This window comes from Chlamydotis macqueenii, chromosome 2, assembly GCF_036417535.1.
Source record: "Chlamydotis macqueenii isolate bChlMac1 chromosome 2, bChlMac1.mat, whole genome shotgun sequence".
Lineage (NCBI taxonomy): Eukaryota > Metazoa > Chordata > Aves > Otidiformes > Otididae > Chlamydotis > Chlamydotis macqueenii.
The window spans coordinates 107235464-107260373 of record NC_141557.1 but is presented as its reverse complement, the minus strand read 5'-3'; the positions used below and the strand labels follow the sequence as shown (position 1 = coordinate 107260373).

The following is a 24910-nucleotide window of genomic DNA, read 5'->3' as shown; positions in this document are numbered from 1 at the left end:
GTGAGCCTCTTAATTTGATTTACCCTTCATAGCAATAATTGCTGGTATTCTTTTCCCTTAATAGAAATTCATCCCATGTCCTTCACACACTGCTGCAATTATGACTGCTTTCCTCTGAAACATCCACCTTTAGGTTTCTAGTTTATATGACACGGTATGTTACACATACAAGACCACTTGCTGACAGCGTGCCTAACATTTTCAAACTTCTAATCGTTAAGATTCAGATTCTCAAAGCTAAGGAACTTACTTAATGACTGGGTTTACTAGATATTTTTCCTGAATCTAATTGCTCAGTAATACCGTTTTGTATTTCTGCAGTGCCTTACTCTAGGGATCTCAAAATAATAGATATTATTTTACCATGGAAAATTACGAATTGTTGGGAATCCAGTTGTTAAGGAAAACATGGTACAGAAAAGTATAAGAATTTCACAGGGTCAGGCAGGTCTTCCCTGTCATCAAGAATATTTGTAAATGGTTATCAGGAACAGAACTTTTAACTATGCTGTAAACTGTTAGTGTGATAATCCGTGATTGTCCGTAATGGATCAGCTTCTAGTGCAGACAGCACCGAGCATACGAGAGAGGTGGCCGTATAAGACAGGCTTCCTCACCCTCTATCCTGTGCTGATATCCTATGCATCCTTAATGAACACAGCTCATTATTTACTTTCTTTTGGACAGGCCTTTGTGCCTTTTAAAATTTCCCTCTACAGGCAAGAGCGTCTTTTACTTGTGGAAGGTAGTCAAAAGAGGAAGAAAGGAAAGTACTAATTGTATGTTCTTTAAATCCAAGGCAGCACCAGTTGTAGTCATTTGGAATGAGAATATCTCTACCAATGCTAATACTGTAACACTGAACTTCCAGCAGAAGTTAATTAAGTTATGTAGGTTTATACAGTCAATTGGAAAACAAAATTGGCCTACCGTGTCCAAAGTGAAAAACTAACCTTATTATAGATAATTTTCTTTCTTCACCTATGCTGTGGTTCAGTGTAATTGAATCTAGAGATAATACTGTACCCAAATGTTCAAAAATATGTATCAAGATTGTTGTAATTCAGCATGGTCTTTCTCTGCGCACGATCAAGCCAATAGTAAGGTTAAAATACGACTGTCTCTTCCACCTCATGCACACCATCACCACGAATGGAATGTTTTTCTTTACTATTCAGCTCCAGCTGGAAGAGGAAGTCGCTGGGGTTAGCCAATAGTTGAATCCTAATTCATGGCTCAATAACTGGAAGCTGCAAATTTCCTGGGGTTTCCATGAGTTCAAGCATGCTTCCCGTTATCTTGCTGCATGGCACACAGTGTTCTGGTTACCAGCAGTAACGCAGGATGCTTATGCCCTCCTGACCGTGGCCACACTGGCTGTCTACTACTGCTGTGCAGCTTGGAGCATCCTACTGTGCACCAACTTTACGACCCTCCAGATACTCTAGAAATGCAGGAGGGAGCTGCACCACTTTTCAGCGCTCAGTGCCTTGCTGTCTAGATTTGTTACGCCATTCAAAGAGGAATGTCTTGCTAGGCAGTAACCTTGAATCAGTTTCATCTAGATGAAGATAAAAAGAAATTGAAGTATTTATTAATGAGATTAAAAATAAGCAACAAAATAACAAAGGTTTATATTAGACCTAAGTGAAGAAGTAAAAGAAAAACGTTAAAGCTACACATACCATTCACATTATTTCCATCTGATTTACCATACTACCCTAGATGTCAAGACTTCTGTTGTCCTAGGTATCGTATGCTCATGTTACTTCATTGGAAAATTCCTCTTTTGATGTAGCATGTTAGCTTTTATAGCCGATTTCTATTATAGCATTTGAAATCTTCCTGAAGAGGTCCAGAGAGATTTGATCTTATTTGACAAATTTTGTTTTACTTTTAATCCAGGAGATAGTCTGGCCGTTTAAAAGAATTTAAATAAGTGTTGTTTCATTTCACAGAAGATGCAAATGTCTCTTTATTAGATTGGATGCCATCCACTCTACTTGATAGTCTATTTAATATCTGCTTGCCTTAATAAAGGGTAGATCTTGTCCTCTCATCCCTTTGTTAATTTTGCTTTTTCACTATGAAGCGTTTCCTCTATTGAACCTCAGTTCTGTGTCAGTCTTTCCACTAACAAAAAATTCCTGATACAAATGTCCACATGAGGTGAATGTATTTATGTCATCCCTGAGTATTGACTGAAATTAGACACAATGCTAAATTAACATTCTGGGATGACAATCCCCCACATATTTCCTGGGTTTTTTTTAAGTAGGTGAAGATTTTGGACCCAGTTTCTAAATAAATCTAAACTAACTGACCTACCTGCATGGAATCTAGAGACTGAGGACAGGGGTAGATTGCGTTTAAATGAATAAATATCTGTGTATGTGTATATGTATTTTTTTAAAAATACAGGTTTAAATGTAAGGAAAAAAGTGTGGTCTTGATTTGAAGTGTACAATTTTTGTTGTCTTGTCAAAGAAAATAAACATTTTAGGTCAAACAAAAATGTACATTTGTGCCATATTTAAATATTTATATGTTGTTCAAATGAAACAGATTGTTGCCAATTATTTGTAAATCTGACAATTTTGCCCTGCTCCAACTATACTGATATTACTGGCTGAAGAAATAAACTAAATTTAAGCAGATGAAAAATATGAATTCACTAGTTGTAAAGTACTCTGAGTCTTGACAAAATCATGACATTACTAAAAATTGCAAAAGAATGGGTTTTTGACAGCTGAATCACTAACTGGAAACAATTCTCCTGGAAAAAAAAAAAAAGGCAATTTTTTTTGAAATATAAGCAATGGTTTACAGTAAAAGACATTTCCCAAAAATAGCTCACGAAATCAGCCATTCAGAGACACTGCCATGAACTAAAGAACTTATAAAACAACTTTAATGTTTCTATTAGGCACTGTCTCCAGCTATTTGAATGAAGCAATAACTGATGTTTCAAAGTATAAGTATCTCCAGTCATGCTGAAAGAATGTTAAAATCTTTCTCCTTAGCAATCCAAATAAGTGCAAGAATATTATTTGTTGGGTTTTTTTGTTTGTTTTTTTTTCCTTACATATGAGTGTTTTCTCTCTAGCATGAAAAACGTAATTCCTCTCTCATTACAGCACTGGAACTATCAGGAACAATCAACTTTGCTTGCTTCTCCTGTTGGATGACTTAAATTTTACCTGTTATTTAGAAAATGCTGAAATGCCAACCTCCAAAGTGATTGCATGTGATTGATTGTGGGGGGCAAAAAAAAGGGTCCATTGACCACGGCCGTACAGTCCACAGTGAGGTTCCCTTTAGGAGAGGAATTGTGCAATACCAGTTCATCTTCAGAAACAAGAACATGTTACTCACTTCTTTTCATTAGCTCATCATTTTTTTACAATGCTTTACAAATTTTCTGTGTTATTTACAAGCTCCAAATTGTCCAATAACAGAAATAGGTAAAACTTTGATGTCTTAATTTTCTTGACAACAATTTGCAAACTCCTCTCTTCAACTCCATCTCATGTTCTCCATTAAGATTTAGCCCTCTAATATAAAAAAAAATCATTTTAAAACTGTCATTGTCCAACATAGATAGGAATGTGAAACCAGCTGATAACTTTTCTTTTAACCCCTTCCATATTTTCCATTCTCTGTAATCGAAAACATTTTTTGTCATACTCCCTGTACTTGGGTAACAAAATATTTTTCAACATGTTAACTTTTCCTTGCCCAGTGTCATTGAAATAATGATCCTAGCATCTTAAAGCCATAGTGTCCCTTCAAGTCCCAGTTTGTTGTCATTTATCTCAATCTACTGTCATTCATCTATTATCATTCCTTATCACATTTGGGTACCAGCATATCTAGTCTTAATATGAGGTCTACTAATGAGACACACGCATTACCGTGTTAAATGCTTGCATATTAAGTATGCTTGCATATTGTGCAGAAAACCTCCCTACGGCATGTGAGAGCAGCAGCTCCATCAGTTGCTGCTGTCACATGTAGTGATACAGTAGTTTACAGTTTGTAAAAATACATGCACAAAACATCAAAGCCAAACTGCCAGGTTCATTCCACAAGCAGGTAAGGGTTGCTTTGCAATCCTGTTAAGTATTTGGACATTCCTGAACAAATTCTCTTCACCAAGCAGACTCCTTATTGCCATGACCAAACAACATGAAAATTATAAATGAGGTGGTGAGAATCAAGTCCTTTCCAAAATGATAAAACTGATCTCCTGTTAAAGGTGCATATTTAAAAAATGTTCTAGAAAAGGTCTGAATCTGACTTGAATCAAGAGAATTTGAATATATCTGATTTCAGGAAACTTTACATTTGATTCTCTTTCTTAATAACTTAATATATGATATGAAAACAGGGCAACCTGTTCCAGTGTTCTACAACTCGCATTGTAAAAAACTTTTTCCTAATATCCAATCTAAATCTACCTCCCTCTATTTTAAAACCATTACCCCTCGTCCTGTTGCAACAGGCCCTACTGAACAGCCTCTCCCCATCTTTCTTGTAGGCCCCCTTGAGGTACTGGAAGACCGCTATAAGGAATCCCGGGAGCCTTCTCTTCTCCAGGCTGAACAATCTCAGCTCTCTCAGCCTGTCCTCATAGGAAAGGTGCTCCAGCCCTCTGATCACCTTTGTGGCCCTCCTCTGGACCTTCTCCAACTGGTCCATGTCCTTCTTATGTTGGGGGCTGCAGAACTGGACACAGTACTCCAGGTGGGGTCTCACCAGGGCAGAGTAGAGGGGGAGAATCACCTCCCTCGACCTGCTGGCCACGCTCCTCTTGATGCAGCCCAGGATGCGGTTGGCCTTCTGGGCCGCAAGGGCGCATTGCCTGCTCATGTTGAGCTTCTCGTCCACCAGCACTCCCAAGTCCTTCTCCTCAGGGCTGCTCTCAATCCATTCTCCCCCCAGCCTGTATTTGTGCCTGGGATTGCCACGACTCACGTGCAGGACCTTGCACTTGGCCTGGCTGAACTTCATGAGGTTGGCACGGGCCCACCTCTCCAGCCTGTCCAGGTCCCTCTGGATGCCATCCCTCCCTTCCAGCGTGTCAACGGCACCACAGCTTGGTGTCATTGGCGAACTTGCTGAGGGTGCACTCTATCCCACTGTCCATGTCACCGACAAAGATGTTGAACGGGGCCGGGCCCAACACGGACCCCTGAGGGACACCACTCGTGACCGGTCTCCACTTGGACATAGAGCCATTGACCGCCACTCTTTGAGTGCGGCCATCCAGCCAACTCCTTATCCACCGAGTGGTCCATCCATCAAAGCCATGTCTCTCTAGTTTAGAGAGAAGGATGTCGTGCGGGACCGTGTCAAAAGCTTTGCACAAGTCCAGGTAGATGATGTCCGTTGCTCGTCCCTTGTCCACCGATGCTGTCACCCCGGCAGCTATTGTAATTAGCTTCAGAATAGCTAGTAAATGACATGGTTTATAGATTAAACATTCCATAAAAACAAGACTCCAGACCAGAGTTGTGCTCAGTGATATGATGAATGAATGGAATTTGAAAAATATTAGCACTGAGAACTGCATGATCCACTCTGTGAGCTGATACTGCAGGATGCAAACTGAAAGAAAGCGCGTCGGCTTATGAGGGGCTCCCTGGAAGGTGTTTGGTCAGTGATGAGAATATTCAGTCCTCAAAAGTCTCCAGCTGCTTTGGTTAATTTATCTTGTACAGTCATTACAGGTCTATATATCTCCCGCCCAGACTTCAGTCACTTGTGATGTGTTTTCTACCGTGTACAAGTCTCTGTTCTGCTTCCTCTGCTTCATAGTCTGTGCTATCCAATACCAACCTTGTCTCATTGCTTCCAACCTGTCTTTGGATTCATAGAATCACAGAATGGTTTGGGTTGGAAGGGACCTTTGAAGGCCATCTAGTCCAACCCCCCTGCAAGGAGCAGGAACATCTTAAACTAGATCAGGTTGCTTTAGTTCTAGTCTAAATCTACCCTTTTTTAGTTTAAAACCATTACCCCTTGTCCTATCACAACAAGCCCTGCTAAAAAGTTTCTGCTCATCTTTCTTAAAAGCCTCCTTTAGGTACTGGAAGGGTCTCCTCAGAGCGTCCTGTTCTCCAGGCTGAACAGCCCCAACTCTCTCAGCCTGTCCTCATAGGAGAGGTGCTCCAGCCCTCTGATCATCTTCGTGGCCCTCCTCTGGACTTGTTCCAACTGGTCCACGTCCTTCTTCTCTTGGGGACTCCAGAGCTGGACGCAGTACTGCAGGTGGGGTGTCACAAGAGTGGAGTAGAGAGGCAGAATCACCTCCCTCAACCTGCTGGCCACGCTTCTTTTGATGCAGCCTAGGATGCGTTTTGTTTCTGGGCTGAGAGCACACATTGTCGGCTCATGTCCAGCTTTTCATCCACAAGTCTTTCTTGACAGGGCTGCTCTCCATCCCTTCATCCCCCAGCCGGTATTGATACTGGGGGCTGCCCTGACCCAGGTGCAGGATCTTGCACTCGGCCTTGTTGAATCTCATGAGGTTTGCATGGGCCCACTTCTTGAGCTTGTCCAGGTCCCTCTTGATGGCTGCTGCGTATCACATGCTTCATCCTCCCTATACAACCTTCCAGTCTTAGCCGCTACACAGCTCTCCTCGAGAAGCAGGTTTCATCTTCCGCACCACAGTATTCTCAGGGCTCACCTGACCAGTACTCATTATGTTGTCCCAAAAGTGGGATCGTTTACCCGGTGTGCAGTACACACAGAGCAGAGCTATTTATTTATGTCATTTCTCTGCAGAAATGGGTGCTGGATGGTGGAGCCACAAAGCTAGCACACCTGGTTACAATCGCGTTACATATTTGTACAATTCAGAGTAACAGTTCTGCCTCTTGGTCACACCTACTTAACTACGATTGATTCTTTTATTACATTTAAAGACACAATACTTCTAAAATGTACTATGCATGCTCAGGGAGTAGGGTTCTTTATCTGAGGAGGGGGATTGATTTTTAATACTAGAGGTGTGGTTTTCATATTATAATGAGAGAGTTCACTTTGAGGATACTAATTAGTGAGATTTCGCTGACCATTCACAACCTTTATCAATGTTATGCAGCTGCAAGGATATACAACCCCTTAGTTTAATAAATGTTTTCATGCTCTGGATCCCTTCTTATCTGCTTGGGCTTTTTCAGGAGGTCTGCTCTCCTTGAGCCTATCTTGGCATTTCTTTGTCCCCCCTCTGTTCCAGAATGAGCTCAGTGAACACTGTCTTTCTTTCTCAACATCACTCCCTTTATCTGTTCGAGGCCTCTCTCTTTTTTTTTTTTTTTACATTCCATCTTTAATTAAACCATGTTAAACAAGTTGGTAATCAATTAGTACAGTAAATCCTACAGAAGTAAATGAAATAAATCACACACTGCCATGTCGAATGTTCCCTCTGCTTGCTTATTGATTTGCATGACTAAAGTGAGCTCCAACACGCTAATGTATAGAGACCTGGCAGTACTGGCTAAGAGAGCGAAATGGCCATGGCTCCGGCGGGAAGAGGTGAGAAGAGGGAGGGCAGCAGCACCGGTCAGGAGATGGCGGTTGTGCTCTACGGGACAGGGTAAGGTAGGGACGGTGGTGACAGAAAGCAGAGGGATTTACTTGGGTGAGCTAAATCGTTGCAAAGGGCTCCCACGAGGCGGTGAGAGCAGCAGCACTGAGGACAGGAGGGACCGGCGTGGCGGTGACCCCGTGGGTACGGCCGGCTCAACCGGGCCCGGCCCGCAGCGGCGAGGACCGGTCACCTGCCGCCACCTGCTGGCGCGCAGCGGTCACCGCTGAGCCGCTCCGCGCCCACACGGAGCCAGCCGGCCGCCTCACGCAGCCTTCGCGGGGCACCACAGCCCCGGCGCAGGCCGCCCGCAGCTCACGCCTGGGCAGAAGAAGCCTCGGGCGTGAGGCGGCCGGGGGAGGCCGCCCGTCCAGGGGAGCGCAGCCACGGCTCTCGGGGCTGCCGGGGCCTGCGTGGTCCCTCACGGCAGCTCAGCCCCGCCACCCGCCGAGCAGCGTTATCTGCGCGTCCTTACGCGGCTCCCACCCGTGCCCGAGCCCAGCCCCTGGACCCACACTCGGTGGCCACCGCTCCGCGGTTTTATACGATAGGGTCGCCATTTGAAGTCGTTTCGGTTAGCTCGGCAGTGCGGCCCGGAGCTTCCGCCACGCGCATCGGGGCTATTTCCAGCACGGAGCAGGAAGCCGGCTGCCTGCAACACCAGGCACCCGTGCGCGGAGCTGCTCGTCCGTCCCGGGCTCGAACCGAGGGGACCCCACGCTGCACCCCCACCCGCGGCAGGTAGCCCGCCCCGGCCCCCGCCTCAGCCTCACAGCGGGTGATGACCGCGCGCGCGCGCGCGTGCCCGGGCCGCCCGGCGCCGCTTTGCTCCGGGGCGGGAAGGAGCGCGCACGCGCGAAAGCCGCGAGGGAGCGCGGTCAGGCTCTGGCGGCTGCGCGCGAGCCGGCGGCGGCCGTTGCCCCGCCCCGCCTCCGCCGCGTGAGAAGGGCGCGCGCCTGGGCCAGTCGGCCAGCCAGCCGGGCGAGCGAGCGAGCGCGTGGCGGCTGTTGCTGCCCTGCGGGGCGATGTTCGTGGCGCGCAGCATCGCGGCGGATCACCGCGACCTTATCCACGATGTCTCCTTCGACTTCCACGGGCGCCGCATGGCGACCTGCTCCAGCGACCAGAGCGTCAAAGTGAGCGGAACCCGCCGGGCCTTGTCTTGGGCGCCGGGTGTTGCGGCGTTCGCCGGCGGGAGCGCGGGACCGGCCGGGCGCGGCGCGGCCTACCGAGCTGGGGCGCAGCCTCCCCTCTCCGGGCCGGAGGGGCTCGGGCCTCTCCGCTCCGCCGCGGCCCCGCGGTCGGCGCCCGCGTCTCGCCGTGTCCCGCCGTGTCCGCGGGGCGCGGCCGTGGGCGCATTCCGCGAAAGGTGTCGGCGGCGGCCCGTAGCGAAACGCGTGCGGCACCGGGCTGCGGCCGCCGTGGAGGCAGGACGCGGTCACGCGTAACGTACGTTGTTTGTATGCAGGCGTCTGCACAAACGCGTGTTAAGAAATACAACTTTTTTTTTTTTTTTCTCGACGCTTTTTGCTGCAGCTGGGAAAACATCCTTAAACTATTGGGGCTAGAGCAGTGCTGCTGCTTTTGTTGATTCAGCTGAAAACCTGTATTTATTTAAGGACACTAAGGGAAGAAGCCACTGTTTCATAATGAAGTACCAGTGAGCAAAAGGCTGAAATGTTGTGTGTGTGCTCTGGCAAATTAGGGAAGCTATAAAATACTGGAAACCTTAATTTTGCATTCCTTTAGAGGAAACAAAATAATAGTAAGTGACAAGGTAATTGGTTTTTCCATTCTTTGCACATAGTGAGAGGATGGACAAAAATTCAGTGACATGGCTAGATTTAAGAAGTGTAATTTGCAGCGAACAGTCATATCTTTTGTTAAACCAGGTAAATGGTTGGAAAAAAAAATTGCTTTTCTATGGAAAGCAATGTCCAATGTAGATCAAGCTTAAAAATAAGCGAGGAGCCCCTTCTCCCTGACCACATCTTAAAAAGCAAACAGAAAACCAGCAACAACCAACCCTCCCCCAAGAACTGAGACAAACCCAGATCAGTCTTTGATCTGGACTGACTACGTAAAACTTGCAGCCTAAAAAGAATGTTCTTGAGAAAGATGCCAAGAGATAGGTAGAACTCAAAAACCATGGTTTTTTTAAGCAATGTGATGTTACTTTCCAATCATAACAGTATCCTTTATGAGACTGTCTGAAAAAGTTTTACTCTAACTAGAGTTTTACAACACTTGTAAAACAGCAGTGGTGTATCTGGCGTAGGTCCCACTCTCACTAGGTGGGCCGCGCAGAATAGCAGTGCGGGAGAAGTTAGAAAGTTGAGCTATGATGGTAATAAGCAAAGTTGTATTAGAGATCCAAAATAGCAGAAGTGAGGTGACTTTCAGTAAAGTTATATAGCGAATGAGTGACAAACAGGAGTGGATGCCAGGCTTCTAGAGGTGTCCGTCTTTTTTTCGGAAGAAGTCATGAAGATGTATGGGAGATCAAGAGAAGGTGACTTGGTGTGGTTATAAATAAAGGCAGAAATACTAGAAACAGAAACAAGATCTGTTCTCCCACAAGCTTGGTTTTCTTTTTGCTGTCCTGCTCTGTCTTTGGGATAATTGCCAGGAGCCACAGGAGGGTTTTGCAACCAGACCTGAGCACGTGCCGTGGTGAGAACCATGGGAGCTCTGCAGTGAAACCAAGTAGTGTACTTGTAGAACGGAGTGAATTAAGTGTTAAGAATTATAACAATTTGTCTTCTATGAATAATTTATTGTTTAAAAAAAATAAACTTCATACAATAGATGATTTTGCAGGTATATGCCTCTTCTCCCTACCTGTAAGGGGAGTAAGGGTCAAGTGAAGTGTAATTGTGTACTAAGCCAAGTAGAGTTTTCCAGATGCAAATGTTTAGTGGTGTATTTATAGATTTTTTTTAATCACTGTGTTTTTTAGTACTACTTAGTAATCTTAACAAATTTTATGATTGTATTTTGATTTCCCAATAGGTCTGGGACAAAAGCGAAAATGGGGATTGGCATTGCACTGCCAGCTGGAAGGTTTGTATTTATAAAAATTAACACAGTTATAACCATAATTTCTCTTCTGTTTTTGAAGAAACATACTTAGTTTTTGCTGACTTGTAGAGTAGAAATGCTTTTGGTTTGTTGTAATTCCTGTATTTCTTATGGTAAAATACTTTTCCTCTGCTTTTATAAAACATCTCTAATGCCTGTCACTTAAAGCAGAGGCTAGCTTGCAGCCTTATGTTAGTAGTACTTAGTTATGTTGGCAGCCTTTGTTATCAGTAAGCACAGGAGTAACTGGTGTTTAGGCAGTTGGAAAACAGTACCTTCATTTTTAATTGAATATTTCCTTTTGGCATATTGTAAGACTTAAAGGAAAAGGTAGAGATCTGGCTATTAAATGTTACAACATCTGACTTCCCCCCCCCAACTTTTATGAGAATTGTGTCATATAGAGACTCTGCTTCATCAGGATAATTGGTGCATTCAGCTTCTGATTGTCCTTATACTTGTATTTAATAGAACCACAATACAATACTCCCTGTAAATGGAAAGGCAAGTGAAGCTTTTGAATTCCCCTTGTCTAAAAAAAGAAGCATTAAGTTCACTAGGTGTGAAAGGAGTTTCATCTACAAAAGGAGAAGATAAGTAATACTCTGCATATGCTTTGGAAAAGTACAGGCAAGCTAGAGGTGAGCGTGGTAATGGCTGAAAATTGAAAACGAAGCTGTACTTTTTGTGTCAAGGCTGAATTTTAGCTTGGAACTTAGGGTTTAAAGGAGTAATAAATAATGCTTTGAAATACCCTTGTGATGATTACCTTTTAACCATTAACTAAGAGCAACAAAACTTTGCGGTGCTTATGGTAATAAACAAATGCAACAGCTGCTGTGTAGCTTTGAGCTTTATAAAAGAATGTAGGTTACAAAGGAATAGTCTTACTACTTGCTAGAATTTACTTCTGCAGAAATTCATGAAAACTTATGATCACTTGGATGAGTACATTAAGTATGTTTTTCTATAGTGTTTTGGTGTTATCTTGCAGACACATAGTGGATCTGTGTGGCGTGTAACATGGGCCCATCCTGAATTTGGGCAGGTCCTGGCTTCCTGCTCTTTTGATAGAACAGCAGCTGTGTGGGAAGAAATAGTGGGAGAGTCAAATGATAAACTCCGAGGCCAGAGTCACTGGGTGAGACTTTTAACATATTAATTACTGTTTTTATATGTTCTTATATAAACAGATTTACTGTGCCTCATTGATTTGTTTGCTTATCATAATAGGCTAAAGCTTTAAACTGTTTGAATTCCAGAATTAAACAGAAAACTGAACATGAAAATAGTTCTAAACACCAAGTTACTGTACATTTCTGGCTGTGTAACAATATTTTCTATTCCTAAAACAGATAAATCATTCTATTTTTCTTCTATTAATATAAAGTGTTCCTGATTTTGCCGATGTTTTGTTAATTTGTGGCAGTATTCCAATACAGAGTCAGTATTTTTAAAGCATTTGGAGAAAACAGCTACATGGCATCATTCAGGCCAATAAGTGTCACTGCTATTGTGTTTCTTAATCAGATTTTTCTGGCAAACAACTTGCAGACATGAATTCCCATCTACAGTAGAATTAAAATGGTGGAGTTTTTCTGCTGTGACAAGAACTCATTTGAAACTATCTCATGCTGTTCATGTTGATCTTTCAAATAATAGATCAGGTTTTTGGGGAAAATAGTTTGCTCAGGAGTAGATTTTGTGGGTAACATCAAGAGAATTTTAGATCTAAACAGATAATTTTGCAGCTATTCTTCATGTGTAATCTTATATAATTCTGTATAGTATTCCTGCCTCTAATGTTTTATTTTGCTTTAGGTTGCTAAAGAGTTTTCCACTTTCTACTGAAGTTTTTTAACACTAAAATACATAATTGTGAAGAGTTGGGTTGTCAGGGCCTTTGGCACCCAGTGGGTATGAAAGCTAACCTTCACGTGCAGGAGGCAGTTGTGATACGGAGTTTTCAGCTCAAACTCCTACTTTCTTGGCAGGAGGGGAGACAACTTGAAAAATAAATGTTTACAACTTTTTCCTCTTTCAACCTAGTTAATCTCCCTATGAAGTGTCTGCTGTATTCACCCATTCCCTTATCAGAAATAATTGTTGTTTTGATGCTTCTGTTGGAAAATACTTCATAGTTAACTTCAGCATTGAAATTAGAAAGCGGCGTTGCTAGGCATTGCAGTTAATACTGTCACCAGTATGAATGGACAGTTTCAAACTGCCTGTGGCCAGTACTCTTGTATTTTATGCTTATATTACAAGGTTGGTTTTTTGCTTTTTTTTTTTTTTCTGAAGAGCATAATCTAAACAGCTTTTTTTAATGCCACTGTGAGTATATCTCTTGATGCTTGAATTTGCAACAGTGCAATGATCTGTCAAGTCTCCAATTCACTGGTGTATAAACATATAAATATATATATAATTTTTTTTTTTAGTTATTGATGGAAGAGGTAAGTGATCCTACGAAATGCTGTTAGACTTTCATCAGCTTTCTTTAGGGGAATACATTTTTGATGGAAATTTCTAGCATTTCCTTCAAGAATTCCTGCCTTTCTTTGCAGGTAAAGAGGACCACTCTAGTAGACAGTAGGACATCTGTTACAGACGTGAAGTTTGCTCCCAAGCATATGGGTCTTATGTTAGCAACCTGTTCAGCAGATGGAGTTGTAAGGATTTATGAAGCTCCAGATGTGATGAATCTCAGTCAGTGGTCACTGCAGCATGAAATCTCATGTAAGCTAAGCTGCAGTTGTATTTCTTGGAATCCTTCAAGGTATGTTATTAAAATTGTAGGTTTTGCTTTATGACTGTTTAAGCAGAAGACTGAAATAGTTCTGAAATTTTGTAGAATAAATCCTAAAATTTGCAGGAAGATGATTGAGTGTATGTTACTTAGATCTGAAAGAAAGCTGCTCACATTTCTTTTAATAAAGCAAGTTTGGCAGAGCCAGAGAAGTGTTATAAAATGTCCTCCTGTGCTCTTTGAGGAAATATTCCCAGCTTAATTATTTTTATCAGGTGATGAGCTGAAGAGCTACAAAGTGCTCTTTATTTATCCCACAAAAAAGTGGGATTTTTGTAAGAGAAAGAGTTCATAAAGAGAGAATTCCTGTCTCTTTTTTTTGTTTCCTTAAGAAAGTTGTTGCAATAGGTGATAATTTTGACAACTCTAACAAGGACATGCACCCTTGCCAGTGCAACGGAGTACTAGAAACCACAAGAGTCTTGCTAGCACAAATACAAAGCCTAAGAGTTGTTCTTTAGTTGTATCCTCAGAGGCTCAATGATACATTTAACCTTCTTGAACAGGAAGGACTCAGAAAGGAGTTTGATTGGGTAGTCCCCACACAGAAGAACACATACAAGCAGAGGTTCTCCTTCGCTTCCCATCTCACATCCTCCCCCAGCAGTAACAGGAAGGGGAAGAACCATTCAAGGCTGAACTGCTTTGCATTCTGTTTGTCCAGAAACACTTAATGGCTTTCCCTATAGAAGCAGTGGTCTGTGTCCTGCTGATCCAGTTTTTCTTCTGTTCATTAGTAGTGGTCTGTGCTGAAGGTTCAGAGTACAGGCTTTCATGTAATGCATGGGATGGGGTCAAAAGTCGATTTTAAACGTAGAACTCATCTACATTTAGCTTTTGTAATCTGTCTTCCAAAACCTGAATGAAATTCCACTAAATAAATTGTTAAAAGTACTGCAAAGAACGCAGACTCTGCCGTGAAACTTACGGCAAATACTTGACTGCAGATGCATATATAAAATCAATCGTACTCTCTAGGAGCATCATCTTGAATTGCCAAATAATATTCCCTAATGATTTCACCTTAGCGGTGTATAAAGTGGGCTTTCAAACCAACAGAATGGAGATTGTTCTGGTAACTGAGTAGCAATTATGTTTCCTTGGTTTTTTCCCTTGTGATTTTTTTTTTTGTTGTTATTGTTTTGTTTTCTTTATAGATAATGTGTCTGAAATGTAAAAATGGCTTGATGCACTTTCTGTGGTATCATTTGTAAATATAACAGTATTTCTTTTCACCTCTTAGCTCTCGAGCACATTCTCCAATGATAGCTGTAGGAAGTGATGACAACAGTCCAAATATATTGGCTAAGGTTCAAATTTATGAATACAACGAAAATACCAGGTACGCTAAATGATAATATCTAACATTTGTGGGATCTTGAAGTAGTTTATAATATATGGCTTTTTATTTTATTCCTGTCATTAGATGTGGAGTGGAGTAGTAAATAATAATACCTTAATTCTGTCTCTGAGCCATTGGATGGGAAAGGAGAGGGAGACCTCAGAATGGTAACTGATGTTAACAGACATGATGCTGATAATTTTGTTCTATCTCAGTGCAGAAATGCCAGTGCTCTTACCAGCATTTTAAAGGGAGAATTGCTGTTTCTGCTTCTCCTAATTTATATGCTTAACTTTGCACAAGGAATTATTAGGGCAAAGTTGAAGTTTGAATTGTGTTGCACTCAGCATGGTTTTGTTCAAGGTGACCCTAAAATGCTTTTAAAAGCGTGTTTATAATGAGAGAAAGTCCTGTGAATTACTTGTGTTCTGTGAAAGTTCAGTTTGTACAGTTAAGAATTCAGGACCAGAAAAGGCAAGGAAGTGTGTGCACAGCCACTTTCAATTAAGTGATGACAGAGGACTTGTGTTTCGTTCAAGGTGATTGGTGTGGGAAAGGAGCCAAGGTGTTTTGTGGATTTATGCCTGGCTTCAGAAAATGTTCTCTGTCTACTAACAATAAAGAAAAGTCATTGTAGCTCACCTGGTGGTAAATAAGCATATGTTTATCATAGGGTGGAGGAGGCAGATAGCAGTATACTTACAAGCACAGAAAGTTTAGTAAGTTACAGAGATATAAATCCCCTTCAGATTTGCGAATGGAAGAGTCTTTATTTCTATTTTCCAACTGTAGACAAAAATGTTCTTTGTACTAGAATCCTTGCTTTGTTGTATGATTTAGAATACTGTTGTTAGTAGTTACTGTATCTGATTTATTCAGCTTCTGAATAAATCAGCTTGTAATTATGACTTAAATTTATGTTAAGAAAATATTTTTGCAGGTCTTGTCACGTATACTAACTCCTTTTTCCTTGTTCCACTGTGTCTGGTTTATATAATTTGCATGACTGGCAATTTTGCTGGCATTAAAGGTTAATTTCTTATGCTACACAGGAAGTATGCAAAAGCAGAAGCTCTGATGACAGTCACAGATCCTGTACATGATATTGCATTTGCTCCAAATCTGGGAAGATCGTTCCACATTTTAGCTGTAGCAACCAAAGATGTGCGAATTTTCACACTAAAACCTCTAAGGTGAGCTTAAAAGGAAGACAGTTTGGTATGATGTGGTGCATAATATATAGTCTTATTTTAATGGTATCTGTGAAGCAGAAGTAGTAACTTAGTATATTCAGGATTGTTTTTTAGCAGCCTGATTTTTAAGATGACAAGATTGTGAGCAAGTCTATAATTTTGTCTGAATACCTCTTAGCTCTAGCATTAGCATTAACAATTGTTGTATAAACTCCTTGAAAGATGTAGTCCTCTCTTTTTGTCATGTTCAAGCCCAGACTTGGAACAGTTGTGGCAGAACTGTCACTTTTCTCTTAAACAGGAAAGAATTGACTTCATCTGGAGGATTAACAAAATTTGAAATTCATATTGTGGCACAGTTTGATAATCACAACTCCCAGGTGTGGCGAGTGAGCTGGAATATTACAGGCACAGTGCTTGCCTCCTCTGGTGATGATGGCTGTGTTAGGCTCTGGAAAGGTAAGGTCACCTACCTGAAATACATTAGCTTTGTGGTATACAGAATATACTTGAGAAATTTTACTCAAAAAAAATAATTTTGGAGTAAAAGTTCACAGTAGATTTGTGAATGATAGATTTTTATATTTCTATTTTTCTATATTTACATTCCAGGAAAAGGAACTAACTTTCTGTGCTGGAATACTTGAATGATTTAGGCTGCTGTGAATAGTTGTTACTGTACTCTCAGATTGTTTCACCAGACTGTAAAGTTGTCATTTTAAAAATTAATGTATGTACTGCATTACTGTCTTTGCCTGCTGCCAAAACCAGAAAATCTGCATTCAGTCACAGTGTTCAGGCAAACTGGCTTGCTTTCTGTTTAAATTTCCAAAAGCAGAAACAAACATTACCAGTGTCAGTTTCCTCATCCATTCTCATTTGTTTCTCAGTATCTTAATAAAGGGAACTCATTGTTGCTACTGAACAAAACTGAATTTTAAATCATGGATAGGCAGAGAATGTCAGACAGCTAAAGGGCCAGATCCTTAGCTCTTTGGGATTTATATATTGGTATTCAATTCTAATTCACACCAAGTGCGTTTCAGTTGAAACATCATAGTTGTATCAAAAGCTGAGCTTCAGAAGAGAAACTAACAGTTTTTATATATCTCTGCTTGCAGCTAATTACATGGACAACTGGAAATGTACTGGTATCCTGAAAGGTAACGGGAGTCCAGTGAATGGCAGTTCTCAGCAGGGAATTTTTAATGCCTCCGTAGGTTCAGCCAATACAAGTCTACAGAATTCACTAAATGGATCATCTGCCAGCAGGTAGGTTAATTAGTGGAGAGACTGAATTTTGGTAAATAGTCTCTTCTCTGAATCTTATTTTCACTTAGCTTTCATGTGTGCTTTTTTTTTTTAAGTGCAGAATAATTTATTGCATGAATACTTCTGCAGGCTCTTTTAGTTTTGCTCTGTGATGGTGTCTGTTATGCCAGTGTTAAGAGGAAGATGAGTAAAACCCTAAGCCATACTGAATAATTTTGTATAAATAAAAATGTAAACAATTATTTTAAATTTTAGTCCCTCCACATTACTAAAAATAACTTTTATGAAATAGTTTCAAACAAGGAGAAACTTAATCATACTGCTGTGTAACTGCCCTTTTGTTTTAAATGCATGTTTAAAAGTGAAGCAAAAACACAAGCAACAAATTCTGTTTTTCACTGGGATGCTATAACAGAAAGGAAGAAGAAAAGATACTTCATAACGTATGGTTTCAACAATCATATCCTGGAGTTGCAGGTGTAACATCAATTGAATAAGTTTGGGTTTTTAAAATCTTCATATAGCATTCTTACTGCAGATTAACTTGCTTTATCTGTTATGATTTTGTTCTGTAACAGTCGCTGTTTAGAAGGTAAATTAAACTGCCTCTTCTGAAAACAATTTTTATTTATGCATACCAAAATCTAGAAATACACTGAATCCTGCATTTGTATGGTGGAATGTGTACAATGAACTTCACAGTATGTGTCCTGCGTAAGGACTAGATGTAGCCAAATGCTGTAGCAGCAGCTTCCAAGTTTTGTGGCCACATTTATTTAAATACCTTGTGATAGCCTCCATTTCCATCCTAAGGATTTTTTTGTACTGTGACAGTTTGCTTTTGGAGAGTAGCCTTCGCCCCTCGCTGCCCTGTCCCCCCACTTTCAGCAGTCAATCCTGAATGGCAGTTCTGGCTTCCAGATCCCTAGCCGCGTTGAACAGAGAAAGGCTTTCAAGTTTTACTCTCAAGATAAATGGGAGAGCAAGGGGTGGTGATGGGCCATCTCCAGCAAGAAAGGAGGCCAAAATTATACTGGTCCTCTGGTTCCAGTTGCTACTTAGTGTGGCAAAAAAATCACTGAAATGCAGTCCTGTCTTGGAAATGTGCTATCCAGAGCTAGTGAACTGTATTTTGCATAGGGTGTGGTTTTTCAATCTCCTTGTCTAAGACTGGGCTGCTGCTAGTAAGACTACCCTACCTTACCCCATTGGTTGTTCTCTCACTGAAGCTGGTAGTCAGCCACTGTGAAACGGAAGCTGACAGCATTATTTTAGACTCCCTCCATTGATCTATATTTTGGAAGTGGGCTTTTTGATCTGTTTTTTAATAAACTATTCTCAGCTCCAATTTGGAATTAATGTTTTGTTACAGCATTAAGTCCATGGCTGTGGAATTTCAGAATATAAGGTGTCTTGCCCTAGGATTGAGCTTTACTATGAAAAGATTCACTTAACCACAGCTTGAATTGCATAAGCACAGTTGCTAACTTTCGTTTTAGTGTATTAACACTTATAATAAGGATTTATGTACTGACATTTGACTAAATTGGTATGCTACACAGAATTTATTTTGTCTGTGACTGTAGATGCTGTGTTTCAGTGTCTGTACATTTAAACACTGAAAACAGCTACAGCATAGGCAGATCTGGAAAACTTTCTTAAAGCTCCATCACCAAACTGGATTTGTAATCAAAATAGCTTCAGAACAGATGATGTAGATTGTTGGAAATTAAGTCAGTAGGGCTATATTGTTATGTTGATGTAACTGTGTGTCTAGATTTATGATACAATTTCCATTCTCCATTTGTATTATGTCCTTTTTAACAGAAAGCAGAGCTGATACCAAGCTAACTGGAGTAACTTTGGTGTTTTGCTGCTTGTTGCATGCACACAGGAATGGAAAACGAACTCCTTTTTCCCCTCCCCAACGCCGTTTGACCTCTCCCAAGACACCAGCAGCCTGCTAACTACTAAATGCTATTCAAAAAACCTTTTTAAAACACATTGTATGTTTTTTGTACTAGCCTGCACAGTTTGATACTGTTGGTACTCCTGATAGAAAAATATTTGGAGAGGCTTCTTGTTTGGAAAAACCCCATAACCAACCAACAACCCAAACCCCAAAACTTCCATAAAAAACCTTTTTTTTTTTTTTTTTTTTTTTTTTTTGAAAGCTTGTCAAATTTAAAGACTAGGACTAAATGAGAATTTTTGTCCTTAATTGGGATGGGAGGAGGGAAGTGACCATTAAAATAATTTTCATTAAGATTTGTTTTGATAACAAATTTGTTTTGCATTTCATAATGTTCAGCATTTGATTTAGATTCCTAGACATCATACATTTGTAACTGCTTTGTAATATATGAAATTGATAGTTTTAAAGGAATAAGAAAACTGTGTTTTGACAATTGTACAGATGGTAGCTTTTAATAGTTTGGTATTGATTCATTTATATCTTCATATGACTTCAAATAAATATTTTGTAAGTACTGTCATATTTTCTTCGTCCCAAGAGAAGTACTTTTTCTGATATGTACTTGTACATTCCTATGGTAATAATTCCATGGAGTAACTAAAATTCTCAAGCATCATATCCTAAAAAATGCAAACACTTGAACCATGCAGATTGAAACCAAAATGCAGCTTGTTGTGAACTGTCCCATAATTTCATTACTTGTATAGCCATCCCTCTATGTACAGAACTGTAAGCAAGACAGAAAACATCTGTTGGTATCCAATATAGTTACACTAAAATACGCAAGTATTACGGGTAAGTTCTAATAACAACAGCAGAAAAGTGACATGAAATGGCATAATTCTGAGTCTTGCATTCACCAGGAATCTTAAATTTACTCTGAGGATTTTGCAGAAGTATGTACATACATACAAAGACTGTATTTCATTGAAAGTAGTTATTCTTTGTAAATGTATTATTAAAGTATTGTAAAAACAATGATGTTTTTACATCTGTTCTGGAAGTGCCGTGAAGTTAATCTGAATTAGATGCATATGCAGAAAATGTACTTAGCTAATATTTATATTTTGTGTCACAAATGAAGTGTTACTAAAAGCTCTGTTAACAAATCACAGGAATTCTGGGAGAATGAAAGCCTGTTAATAGCTGTGCTACAACATCCATTTGATTTCCAAAGCAATCTGTTCTTTTGTAAAAATGTATGCTAGGATTATTATTATTATGGTATGCTTTTCTATGAATTTCAGTGGAAAAGACTGTATTATTTTCCTTTAAAGAACAGTTTCCAGATTTGTCTTGTTTTTGAATTACAAGCCTTGATTTCTACTATTATGTTCTATTGGTTTTGGCATGGATATACTAAAGCCTTTTTTTTTTTTTCCAGCATGTCTTTTCTCCCCTTTGGTTCTCCTTGTATTTACTACCTTTCTCTTTTTCTTGTTTTTTGTTTGTTTGTTTTTTTGTTTTGGTTTGGTTTTTTTGTTTTGGTATTTTGTTCCTTTCTTAATTGTTTCAGGTATTTCTTTCCCCCTCTGGATTCCCCACGGGCTGGATCGAGATGGTCCAGTCATGCCCAGCTCCTTCCTCCTCCTCCTCTGATAGAGCACTCTTGCGATGCTGACACTGCCAGCCTCCAGTATCCTCACCCTCGCAGACGATGTGTATCTCGGCCTCTTAATCTATTACCTGAGAATGAAGGGGTTTAACATGTTAAATAACCTCTGAAGGGCCTTATCCTGGGGTTTGTGAATGCTTCCATTTCTGGCTGCCTTTGTATTTCTTCTCTCATACAGAAGATTTTAAAAAGTTTGGGAACTTCATGCATCTTTTGCAAAACAAACTACAACACTTGGAACATGTTATTTATGTTTGTGTATCAAAGGAACATTTTAATCTGTACCCTTTGAACTATGGCAACACATACAAACAGTATTAACCATGAGCTATTTATGGAGTAGCTGATTTCAATGTGCCTGTCCTTTTATCTTTTTTTTTTTTCTTTTTCTTTTTCTTTTTTTTCCTTTGGAATCCATTTAGTGTGGTCTTGAATTTTTTTCTTTTTATATATTGCACTGACAAATGTAAAATATACTCTCAAAATTCAACATGCCTTCCAGAAGTTGTTGAGTAACTAAAGGATGATACTAGATCAGCTCATAAAAGAAACAAAACCATTCCTGTGTATACTGCAGCAAAATAGTTTGGTGTGTTTTGTTACTTAAGAATTTTCCATCTTGCTGTATAAATATTTAAGTTTTATAATTGTGATTGACTAATAAACTTATTCTGAAAGGTCTGTATTAGTATGCTTTTTCTTATAATAGGCTTTTTTTTTCCCTTTGTGAAGTCATGCCATTCTGGATGCACAGTTGCTTGTTACATTTTTCTGTCATATGCTGTGCTCTGACTTTTCTCATGTGTTGAAGGTCTGCAGAGACTACTAGAGTTGTTGTATTTCCAATTATCTCATAATTATTTTCCAGTGATTGATAATTCACTTAAGAGATCGTGAAAAAATAGTACTGACCTATAAGCTTCCTTTTTTGTTGTGTCAGCACAGGAACATCGTTGCTGTGGATCAGCATGCTGGCATTGACGCAAGCTTTGGCTGGTGTGAGACAGGAGGATAAAACTGGATAATGACTACATGGTATTGCTAGGGAGTAGCATTACTGTACAGGACATAATTGCTGAGCTTGTTCAGCAGATCTTGGAGGGAGGAAGGATGAAGGTGGGCTCTCTGCAGCAGAAACCCAAAGTGTCATAGTGTATTTCAATGTGCTTCAAAATGGGCTTATGCTACTGCCTGGACTAGATGGCTAGCACAGGGTAATGAAGAGGGCAGCCTGCACTCTTCCGCAATGATACAAAGTTCCTGTGAGTTTTACTTGTATTGGAAACTTTATTTGCTCAGATGCTGTACTTCTGCTCAGATACACCATCTTTGTTTCTTATCTCTGAAGAATCTAGTTTTCATTTACTAAAACAGCCGTGAGACATAACAATGGTGTTACACCGTGCTTGCTGACAGCACGTGGAGGTAGGCTGCTGATAATCTGCAGCCACCAGGAACAGAAATGTGAATTAAAAAAAAAAGTTTAGTAAAAGCAGGTACTTAGACCTTTTTTAACAAAAAGTTAACTTTTATGGAACTATCCCATACTTTATATGGTAAATAACAGAAATGTCACGTTATTAAAAATGTGACCCCCTAAGCATGTAGGGGTAGGAAGTAACAATATTCCTTGGTGGGAGAATGAGTCATTAAAAAAAAATCAAAACTATTATACTGAAATTCATTCCTAAACCAGAAGAAACTGTTTCTGGGTGTGCAACAGAAAATACTTTTGAAGGTTTAAGCCACTTGCAGAATTTCTGTCTTAACCCTTTAAAAGATCTCTCCCTTCAATACATCAATTGCTCTTTTTCTTATATGCTTCTCCTTGTACCAGGAAATAAATTAGGGCTCCTGCCTAAGTAGCCATCAAGTAAAGCAAGGTGGCAGTGTCTAAATATGCTGCTCTTTACCTGTGCTAAAAGTTTGTGCTATGAGACCCTACAGTGTCTGTCAGGTATGCCTCTGTTACTGCAGTGTAACAAAAAGTAGTGTGTAATGTACTCAAAGATAATTCTTTACATGTAACGATCCTTGATAAACCAGATCTAGGGGAAAGATTCTTGCTTGCTTTTTTTTTTTTTCTAATTTGCTTCTTGTTTTGGAGTCCAGAATAACCAGTTATGGTAATAATAATGTAAATTACATATTTTTGCAGGTTTTAATGCATTCGTTTATAGCTAATTTGGAATGGTCACGTTATTTTCCTCTGTGCTGAATCTGTATTATTATTAGATATCCTGACTAATTCCAGTCACACTTCTTACTAATGGAAACATGCTGTTACAGTTCCAGTGCAAACAAGCCACCTTTCCATTGGACCGGCCAAGTACTTCGACTTCAACGACTGAACTCACGCTGTTTTTGTGGCTGATGCTTGCCTTTCTCCCTGCCTGCCATTTTGCACTGATGTCTTTCTAAACCAGGACCTTTCAGTCCATCTCCTTAACTGTTCACCTCTGCTTCCTCAAAGTCCTGCTTCCTTCTTGGTTCATCTCTCTTGCTCCCATGACTCAGGATGATGAACTGTACTTCTGTGCAGGATGCAGGCCCTTGAACATACGCAGCAGAAGCCCTGGGAGGGAGGGAGATTATAGAAGGGCTCAGAAAGGGAGGATTACAGCAGGTACTTGCAGTATTTTAAATTTATCTAGCACTTCCTGTAATAAACTGTGAACTGTTTGTTCATCAAACCTTGTCAGAACAAGAAAGTTACATGAAATACGCAAGGTCGGCCATAGGCACCCGGCTACGTAAACATGGCATGCAGGACTGCGAAAGGAGGGGGGGGCGCGGCTCATGAAGACGAAGGGTATAAAACCAGTAACTTTCTAACCATATAGTTTGAAGAAGCAATTAGTGGGAGGGGGAAGTCTGTTTTCATGAGGAGTGAGAAACAGTCTCACATTATCTCGAGGGAGTGATTAAGAGGAGCAAGGATTTGAAAATAGGATGGCATCCATCCCATAAATCTCCTTGCTCAAGGAAAACGGGTGGTTAACAAGGACATGAATCGGCCCAGACTGATAAGGACACTGCCAACTTGTAGGATCACCACATTCCAGGCAAAGGTGAAAAGTACACCATGAAGAAGACCTACGGCCTTCCTCCCAAAAGACCCCCGAAGACCCTCGCCCACAATTCCCGGGAGAATTTGCGCAAGCGCGAAGGACTGATAAGCTAATTAACATACGAAGCGAGAGTAGGCGGGTTTAGGTAATGAATATGTATAAGCATCAACGAAATATTTATTGTTTTACTGTACAAGAATGGGACGGTTTGCTACCTCGGCGCGCGCCGTTGGCGGAGCAGGAGACTCCCTGCCCGCCCAGTGCTGTTTTGCTTACTGGTCGCTTGCTTTAATAAACCAAGTTTTTAATTGGCCAATCTCTGTCATTTAATTGGACAAAGAGGACAGATAAACTGTAACACTTTCTAAGGCTGCTGTCCCTTTTGGTAATGAAAGAAGATATGCATTATCCTGTATACTGTTTATATGCTTCAAGCACATCTCGGCTTGAACTTCCAAGACGAGAAGTTTTTGGGTCTTACAGTAGCCAGGACGCAGCTCTGGGATTTTGTGTTGTTGGTTTTTTTTTTTTTTTTTGGTCTGTGTGTGTGTGTGTCTTGTTTTGAACATATCTGAACACAGTATGAACTTCTGATGATGCTGAGTGTGTGAATTTTCACTCTCATTGCAGCTTTCTGCAATCTCGATATCAGGAATACAAACTGTAGAAGTGCATTGTAAGAATATCCTGGAATAACACACACGTATGTTTGCCTTCTCATCCTCTACTTTAAAAAAAAAGTGACGTTTATGCTTCAGAATTGAAATAAAGTTCTTCATGTACTGTATTTAAGCTGCACATTGCTCAGCCTCATCTGAGTGACTCACACAGCAACCACACGACTGAAAACAAAGTCACCAACAACGCCTGTCAGAGAAATAAAAAATGTCACCTAAGTAAACCCGACGGAAGGCTTTTCCTTCTCTGGGTGGTCACGTCCGCGGGGCGGGGC

General features: G+C 40.6%; 1 protein-coding gene across 5 annotated transcripts; it reads left to right on the top strand.

Moving 5' to 3' along the window:
• The first annotated feature begins 8538 nt into the window (after positions 1 to 8538).
• On the top strand, positions 8539 to 24864 carry SEH1L (SEH1 like nucleoporin). Of its 5 annotated transcripts, XM_086740583.1 has the most exons (10): positions 8539 to 8736; positions 10613 to 10663; positions 11655 to 11822; positions 13249 to 13460; positions 14734 to 14832; positions 15885 to 16025; positions 16327 to 16484; positions 17147 to 17297; positions 23430 to 23513; positions 24589 to 24864. In XM_086740583.1, exons 1-9 carry the CDS (start codon positions 8626 to 8628, stop codon positions 23482 to 23484), a joined length of 1146 nt encoding a protein of 381 aa, XP_086596709.1. In that variant the 5' UTR covers positions 8539 to 8625; the 3' UTR covers positions 23485 to 23513; positions 24589 to 24864. The 5 variants fall into 5 exon arrangements, with proteins under 5 accessions (XP_086596709.1, XP_086596707.1, XP_086596711.1 ...); XM_086740581.1 differs by lacking the exons at positions 23430 to 23513; positions 24589 to 24864 and adding an exon at positions 20789 to 21568 and having other exon boundaries at positions 8540 to 8736; XM_086740585.1 differs by lacking the exons at positions 23430 to 23513; positions 24589 to 24864 and adding an exon at positions 19125 to 20627 and having other exon boundaries at positions 8541 to 8736.
• The last annotated feature ends 46 nt before the right edge of the window (positions 24865 to 24910 follow it).

Bases quoted from the DNA above. Each gene is read 5' to 3' on its own strand.
- SEH1L (XM_086740581.1), top strand. From the start codon at position 8,626: ATGTTCGTGGCGCGCAGCATCGCGGCGGATCACCGCGACCTTATCCAC. The intron at 8,737-10,612 runs GTGAGCGGAACC...ATTTCCCAATAG, and splicing joins CCAGCGACCAGAGCGTCAAA to GTCTGGGACAAAAGCGAAAA. The intron at 14,833-15,884 runs GTACGCTAAATG...TATGCTACACAG, and splicing joins GAATACAACGAAAATACCAG to GAAGTATGCAAAAGCAGAAG.